The 8,065-nt window shown below is 35.6% G+C and overlaps 1 protein-coding gene across 5 annotated transcripts; it reads left to right on the plus strand.

The window, feature by feature from the left end:
* The first annotated feature begins 1,375 nt into the window (after positions 1-1,375).
* On the plus strand, positions 1,376-6,966 carry LOC119984643 (serine/threonine-protein kinase BSK3-like). 5 transcript variants are annotated; one of them, XM_038828699.1, is made up of 12 exons: positions 1,376-1,779; positions 2,057-2,138; positions 2,322-2,457; positions 2,558-2,778; positions 3,063-3,198; positions 3,844-3,977; positions 4,067-4,172; positions 4,924-5,009; positions 5,199-5,387; positions 5,542-5,694; positions 5,987-6,100; positions 6,277-6,534. In XM_038828699.1, exons 3-12 carry the CDS (start codon positions 2,376-2,378, stop codon positions 6,532-6,534), a joined length of 1,479 nt encoding a protein of 492 aa, XP_038684627.1. In that variant the 5' UTR covers positions 1,376-1,779; positions 2,057-2,138; positions 2,322-2,375. The 5 variants fall into 5 exon arrangements, with proteins under 5 accessions (XP_038684627.1, XP_038684626.1, XP_038684625.1 ...); XM_038828698.1 differs by having other exon boundaries at positions 2,325-2,457; XM_038828697.1 differs by lacking the exon at positions 2,057-2,138.
* Positions 6,967-8,065: the final 1,099 nt, after the last annotated feature.

Consider the following 8,065-nt stretch of genomic DNA (forward strand, 5'->3'; position numbering starts at 1 on the left):
TCAGCAATCAAATACAAACTTATAAATTAAAATTCTAAATTTCCATATTGTCTTAGCAATCAAATACATGCTTATATGTACGTCACACGAGATATCATGATCAAGGAAACAAATAAAGAGCATAAAGGAAGGAAGCTCATTTTCATCTTATTCTTCTTCGCTTGCAGCTTCTTCTGTTTCGTTTCCTTTTCTTGCTTCTCTCCTATATCACCAAATAAAAAGTTCACAGTCACAAAGAAAGTCAATTAGATAAATCCATAACTATAAATTGAGAGAAAGAGTGTACGATTACTTTGAAGATCACTCGTACTGTTTCTTTCTGCGAGATAAATTGTTCTTCTTCGACATCTTTTTCTGCTCTCTGACTGTATTGCCTGAACCCTAACCCGGTTGAATAATTAAATTGAAGAAGAACGATATTCACTTTGGCCCTTGAACTTTCAATATTTCCAATAGTCAACCCAAACTTCCTCTCTTTCATCCAATTTTGTCCCATACCTTCTCATCTTTACTTTGTTCTCCCAAACACGTGATACGACGACGCATTTGTCCTGTGGGGCATAACCGCGTGATGTTTTTTTAATTTTTACAACGTTTTTTTCACCTTTTTCACCTTTACCTTTCAAAAAGTTAACAATGATTTTGCGCGTGTACTAGGATCCGAAACGACAATTTTTTAATAACTTTTCACTTTTCAGAAACAAAAAACGGCACCGTTTGTCTATCTTTAACCAACCAAACCACCAGCAGAAAAGTAATTAAAGCGTGAAATTGAAATGATTACGGCGGGAGCATGGAGAAATGATGATGGGAGGGACGCAGCTGTTCTTGCTTTTGGCCGTTGCCTGGCCCCGAAGAGTGGCAAAAAAAAATCGGTTTTGAGTTGGATAAGACATATTTAAGAAATATTTATATGTTCGAACCATAATTCAAATTAAATTTTGGACATAATTAATTCATTAAATTTATATTGATTTAAATTTGAATAAATAAATCAGATAAAAACTTAATCCGGATTAAGATTCAAACAAGTAAATTGAACAAAAATTTTGTGTTTGAACATGAATTTTCGATATATAATTTATATCCAAATTTGATTTAATCCAAATCAAACAAGTTTCATTATCTGAACCGAACAGATTTTTGTCCGAGGCCCTCCTCTATCTCTCTCTAGCTGTTACATTCTCTGAACAGAGACACTTTTAGAGTTGCAGTCCAATCCAAAACCACACTCGCTCACATTATTATCGTTTTTTAAAATTAATAGAAATGATAATTACACCACTTGTTTGTTTTTAATAATAAAATTGTTTTAAAATAATGAGCAGATTGTAATTGTAGGGCTTTTTGCAATATAAAAATTTGTTGAATTGTCGGTAATAATAATTTGCCTTATTTTATCCCCAAAAAACTCGACCAGCGGAACCAGAAGAGACTCGACCGAACGATACACACGCAGATGTTGTTTGTATATATATGTACATGTAAATCAAGCATCAACTGCTCTGATCTGATCTCTGCTAAGCCGACGACATTCTCATTCTCGGTTATCTGCAGATCTTGAGCTGATTTTTTTAGTTCGTTTAGTAAGAAATTCTTGTGGTGGATCGAGGAGGTTTAGTTGTGTATATACTGGGATCGAAATTAGCTTTGATTTGATGGTTTTGGTGCTTTTTTGAGTGCCGAATGTGGATCTTGTCAAATCGATAGACTTTGAAGCGGTTGTTTGAGCCTTCAGTGTTGCAGAGTTGACTCAAGAAAGGAGGAGCACTTCATGAGGTACTGCTCTTCTCTGTTGATTTTTTTCTTTATTTGGTTTACTTTTACTTCAGCTACTTGGTTGGGCAATCTTTCCATTTAAGAGTGGTATATTGGATTTCTAGTATAGTTAGTAAGTATCTCTTTTTATTTTTATTTTTATTTTTTGAAGTAGTTCAGCTTTAATCATTGCTGCTCCCTACCAGTGAAGGAATGGGTTTGTAATGTTGACTCAGAAGAAAGTAGAAACTCTCCATCATGTATTTCATTGATGCAGCTTGTATGTTTGGTTTAATAGGGATTGATCGATTATCGATACATGGACTAATGGGGCTTAAAGCTCTTCCAGTTGATTGTGCTTCTCAATGAACTCATATAAGGTTGTAATTAATTCCCGGTTGTGGTGTTTTTAAGAAAGAGTGGGTTAATTTGATTTCAATCAGTTTTGAGGACCTTTTAAACCAAGTAATTAGGTCAGGAAAACCACTATTGTTGACTATACAATCATATTGATTTTGCTGCTTTGAACCATATTATAAGTGGATGATGTTAATTGTGTTTAGCAGGTGTAGGGTTGTCAGATATCAACCATTTAGGCTTTGATTCGTGATATTGAGATGGGGTGCCAATGCTCCAAGCTCACGCCATGCTGCTGGGATTCTCAGTTCAAGGCTGCTGTTCTCGAAGTTCCTGATGTTGGTGGGTGAAAGTTCTCTGATGCAGTTTTCGTATCTGCTGAGAATGGAAGAAAGTTGTGGTTAATGTTTCTGTATTTGTTTTTGTGTTATGTTTGTTGCAGAGAATGAGGAGAAGAGTGAGGTTGATAACTTGCCTGCGTTTCATGAATTCACATTTGAACAGCTTAAAAATGCAACTTCCGGGTTTGCAGTTGAGAACATTGTATCTGAACATGGGGAGAAGGCTCCAAATGTTGTTTACAAAGGAAAGATGCAGAATCAGAGGAGAATTGCTGTTAAGCGCTTTAACAGAGTGGCATGGCCTGATGCACGACAATTTCTGGTATGGGCTTTCTGACATGATCTGCAATTCCTATATATTTGGCCTTATTTTAGTATGCAAAAGTTTCTCTGCCTCCCTTCGACATGAGCCATTCTTTCCAAGGAAGTACATGATCAACTTGGTGTTCAAACTAGTCTAGATTATCTTAACCTTTAACATGCTATCATTTGTGCATGACTGTGTGTATGTTTGTGTCTGTGTGTCCATGAGTGAGTGCATTTATAGTTATACCACATTTAGTTATTTATGACTGCTGCTCAGACAAATTCCTTTTGCAAAAATAGGAGGAAGCTAAAACTGTGGGACAGCTACGCCACAACAGATTGGTGAATTTGCTTGGTTGTTGTTGTGAAGGTGATGAGAGGTTGCTTGTGGCAGAATATATACCCAATGAGACACTTGCAAAACACCTTTTTCATTGTAAGTTGTTTTTCCATGCTGATGGAAGGTTTTTGCTGTCTTATTTGCTCCACTTGAAATTAATTTATTGCATATTGTCTGACGTTTTTCTATTGTTAGTTTCTGGGGTGACAGAAATCAGCTTTTGCTAGAAATGTTAGGTGTCGATTTGGGAAAGATTTGACACTTTTTTTTGTTATTCATCTACTATCAGGTTTCACGCTGTCAAATGGAGCCTTTATAATCCCGACTGAAACCATCTTTGCATACTTATAGAGAGACTGGTGTGGGATCTGCATTACGAAATGACCTCTTCCACGAAAAATGCTTTTAATCAGGATAATTGATCACTCTCATTTTGGTGGTTTATTACATTTCATTGAGTGGCATTTCTTGTGAGGAACAGTAATTTTTTTTTAATTACCACAAATTCATAATAACTGTTTGAAAGTAACATAGGAAACATCCTCTGCCTAAATAAATTGGCAAATCTTGTTTATACTTGAATTAAATATGTTCCTAAAAATCAATCGCTATTACACCTGAATGTAAACTTTTTTTTTGCCTGTGTAGTGGTATTGTAGTTTCTATCAAAGGAGGTCAGTTTCTCCTTATTGTCTAATTCTTGTTTATTGTGAAATAATTTGAACTAATTTATTTAAATAGGGGAAGCACAACCTATGAAATGGGCAATGCGATTACGGGTTGTTCTACATCTTGCACAAGCTCTAGAATACTGCACAAGCAAAGGCCGTGCTCTTTATCATGATCTTAATGCTTATAGAATTTTATTTGATGAGGTATATATCTTCTTGCTCCTTGCATTTCAAAGCACCTCTGGAGTTGGATTCTCTATGCATTTTTCTATTTATGAACTAGAATTTTGCAGGATAGTAATCCAAGACTTTCAACCTTTGGCCTGATGAAAAATAGCAGAGACGGAAAAAGTTATAGTACAAATCTGGCATTTACTCCTCCCGAATATTTAAGAACGGGTACGTGATACCGGCAAAAGCTTTACTCCAGACTATGTTTCTTTTAGGTTGCTATTTACTTAAACATCAATCTTGGACTCTCTAATCTCTATATGATTAATGGCTTTATCTAGTGATTGAACAATATTATTTTCAAGGTAGTGTCGACTGGCTTCCTTATCTTATATGTAACCTGCTTTTATACCATGGTAAAAACTTGAATGTAGTTTCCAGCTACAAGATACGTTTCCAACCATATCAAAGACAAAGATAGGTTTTCCAATTACTGCTTTACATATTGGTGCTTATTTCATTCATAAATTGTCAGTTTCTTTTATGGTGGGAAATTGTGTTACCTTTGCAATGAATTTCCATCAAGCTGCCAATTAAAAGGATTTCAGATCCATGTATAGATGTTGTCTCAGTTCCAAAAGGAACAAGTGACTTAGCATATATTAGGGTATAATGCAGATCCTCAGTATCTCTGAATTATTCTCCTTGTGATGTTTTCGACCAATAGGTTGATGATATTATTGCTTATGTTTGCCAGTTTTTCCTGCTGTAAATATAGCGGTAGCTAATTTTGCTTGATTGCTTTTGTCCAATTGATATTCTATACTGTTGCTTATTTTTGAGTTTCGATTGTTTCTGATAGTGCTTTCGGATGATGCAAAAACTGCCTTAGGAGTTAGGACTCAGGACCCCAACATTTAATACTTGAAATATGGGTTATCCAACATTACACTTTTCACATGACTTGTATGTGACACAGGTCGAGTGACTCCAGAAAGTGTAATATATAGCTTCGGCACTCTTTTGCTTGACCTCCTGAGTGGGAAGCACATCCCTCCAAGCCATGTGAGTATATATAAATTAAATTAAAATTGCCTTACTAAAGTTTAGTTTGGATTCATTTATTGTGCATTCTGGAATCTGAATGTGCTACCCTTTTGTCATGCAACTGCAGCATGAGAATGATATAAACTTTTCACCTTGATGTTTCCTTTAGAGTTACAAAAACAGCTAATCACGAGTAATTTGCTCCAGGCACTTGACCTGATAAGGGACAGAAATCTCCAGAGTCTTACAGATTCTTGCTTGGAGGGACAGTTTTCTGAGAATGATGGGACTGAGTTAGTACGCTTAGCTTCTCGATGTCTACAGTATGAACCCCGAGAAAGGCCAAATCCCAAATCATTAGTGGCTGCTTTGACTCCTCTTCAGAAGGAAACTGAGGTAAGTTCCTTTATTCACATAGAATGATCTATAAATTACGGAACTCAATGTTAACGCCAGCAAATGTGATCAATAAAAGTAGAAGATCAAGGTAATACTGTCGGTATTTGAAAGTCAGGGATTAATCGTTTGTCTCTCTTTCTTTACCTTGTAGGTTCCTTCACATGTCTTGATGGGTGTCCCACACAGTACCTCAGTCTCTCCTTTGACTCCACTTGGCGAGGCTTGCTCAAGGAGGGACTTGACTGCCATACATGAGATTTTAGATAACATTGGCTATAAAGATGATGAAGGAGTGACAAACGAGGTACGGTGGTCTTCAAATGAAATAGGCTCCAAGTACATTTCGAATATTGTTTGTAGATATCAATGCATCTGTCCAACGGTTTCATTTTCTTTCTCTTAAATGTGGGTCTGTCAGGAGCTATGACTCTATATTTCCAATTTCTGTAACACAAATGATAATGCTGCCTTAACTGCTGCAGTGCCTCTTTTTTTTTTGCTATCTAACTCGATCCTTTGATTTGTAATATGTAAACTGTTAAGATCTCAGTTAATATAGTTCTGAACTATTTATTTCTTGCCTTTTTATGCTGCAGCTCTCCTTCCAAATGTGGACTGATGAAATGCAGGACACATTGAATATAAAGAAAAAGGGTGACTCTGCTTTCAAGCAGAAAGATTTTAGAACTGCAATTGAGTTGTACACTCAGGTTTGTCCTCATAGACTCGGGTTTCATCCTCATTGTGATATACTCGAACTAGATTGTTCAACTTAAACTATGATAATTTCCTTGTAAATGCATGCTTTCTAGTAGTTTATAATGCAAGCTTGTGCCTCTGTTTAATGAACCAGTCTATTTAACAGAGTATCATCTTACACTTGCAGTTCATTGATGTTGGAACCATGGTATCTCCTACAGTACATGCACGCCGCAGTTTGTCTTATCTCATGAGCGATATGCCTCAAGAAGCCATAAGTGATGCAATGCAAGCCCAAATTATATCTCCTGTATGGCACATTGCATCTTATCTTCAGGCTGTCTCCCTTGCTGCACTTGGAATGGATAATGAAGCACAAGTAGCACTCAAGGAGGGAACAACGCTAGAAGCCGAGAAGAAAACTTCAAATGCGGAACAAAAGTAAAGAGTGCAGATTTATACGACACTTCACTGCTTTCCAGTTTTGGTGATCCATTGATGAATTTGACCGGTGGTATTGCTTGCTGCAACGATTCAGAATCCTGCAATCCTGCCGCAGATTACCAAATCTTCTCATTTTAGCATTTTCAGCCAAAGCGATATTTGGATGCCTGTAGGTTTTTGGCTATTTCTTCTTTTCTTTTTTTTTTCTACCGTGGTATGTGAGAAATTTAATTCTTTTGAAATGTGATCAATTGTGCCTTTACGCATGTGTGGTTTCTCCTGCCACTTCACATTGTAGACAAAAGCTTATGGTTTATGAAGTTTGAAATAGAGAATACGAAGGTGGATGGGAGAGACAAAATTATATTCAAGCTTAAGTTATGTATAGGGACTATGCCCAGTTTTTCCTGCTAATACACCATATCTATGTGGTTTACAGCAGCAATATTTATTTATTTATTTTTAACCATGAACCACACCAATCAAGTTTGCCCTTAGCCTACGGACAGTTGACATGGGCCTGAACTCAAGCCATTAGGCCCATGCGTACATAAGTTTCTCATCAGAGGATAGGGTAAGTTGAGTCAAATCTCAACGTGGGGCCACAATAATATTGCTTCCAGTGAGAGTCGAACTCAGGACCTCTCGAGTTCATACAGTTTGAGGCTAGATAGATTCATCAAGTAGGCTATCACCCAAGTGGTTATCAAATTCTTTAATCCTTGATCAAATTCAATCATTGATGTTTAATCATTTAGATGACCATCTGCTTACTTTCACAACCACAAATCATCAACTCTTGATTTACAATTTGAGTTTCTAAGAAACCTATGTTATGAGTGATTAATTAGCTGAACACATCTCCAGAGTTGAATTATTTGTTTGGGATTAGGCTAGTAGAAGCTTTCTAACCATCTGTTACTGTTAAAAGTGCCCTATCTAATAAAACCAAGCAATGCACCAAAAGAAATTATAGCATTATTACATTGTTATTATATATACAAACAGATTTTAAAATGAAATGTTATTATATATACAAACAGATTTTAAAATGAAATGTTGTTAATTATACTACATTTTTCCCATTGTCATTCAAAGCCTAATATGGACTTCATGACAAGAAAATGCGAAGTTTGTTTTTCAATATTTGATCCGATGAATTTATTTATTATTTTTTTTTCCAATTTTGCATTTCTTTTGTTGATTTGATTTGCTTGAATAAAGTTAAAACAAATGTGCTTAATTTTAGAACAAATCAATTAATGTAATTCAAACAATTTGAGATTGGGTGTAGAAGGGTTGAGAAAGAAACATTCCCTAAATAGTTTTAATGAACACATTATTCAACCTAACATGGGAAAGGGGATAAAGTTTAATTTCAATTGAAATGTGAAAATGCGTATAAAATGTAGGTATAGTATGGCTAACTAAATTATTTAATCACATTATTAAGACATACATGATGCTTGATGACTGGAGGAGAAATACTATAATATTTATATACAAAAATAAGGATGATATCAAAAGTTGTA

This window comes from Tripterygium wilfordii, chromosome 18, assembly GCF_013401445.1.
Source record: "Tripterygium wilfordii isolate XIE 37 chromosome 18, ASM1340144v1, whole genome shotgun sequence".
Taxonomy (NCBI): Eukaryota; Viridiplantae; Streptophyta; class Magnoliopsida; order Celastrales; family Celastraceae; genus Tripterygium; species Tripterygium wilfordii.

What these genes read in the sequence shown, in the direction of transcription:
- LOC119984643 (XM_038828699.1), top strand. Translation starts at nt 2,376, where the DNA reads ATGGGGTGCCAATGCTCCAAGCTCACGCCATGCTGCTGGGATTCTCAG. An exon ending in TCCCGAATATTTAAGAACGG is followed by an intron (nt 4,173 to 4,923) that starts GTACGTGATACC and finishes TATGTGACACAG; the next exon opens with GTCGAGTGACTCCAGAAAGT. An exon ending in CAATTGAGTTGTACACTCAG is followed by an intron (nt 6,101 to 6,276) that starts GTTTGTCCTCAT and finishes TTACACTTGCAG; the next exon opens with TTCATTGATGTTGGAACCAT.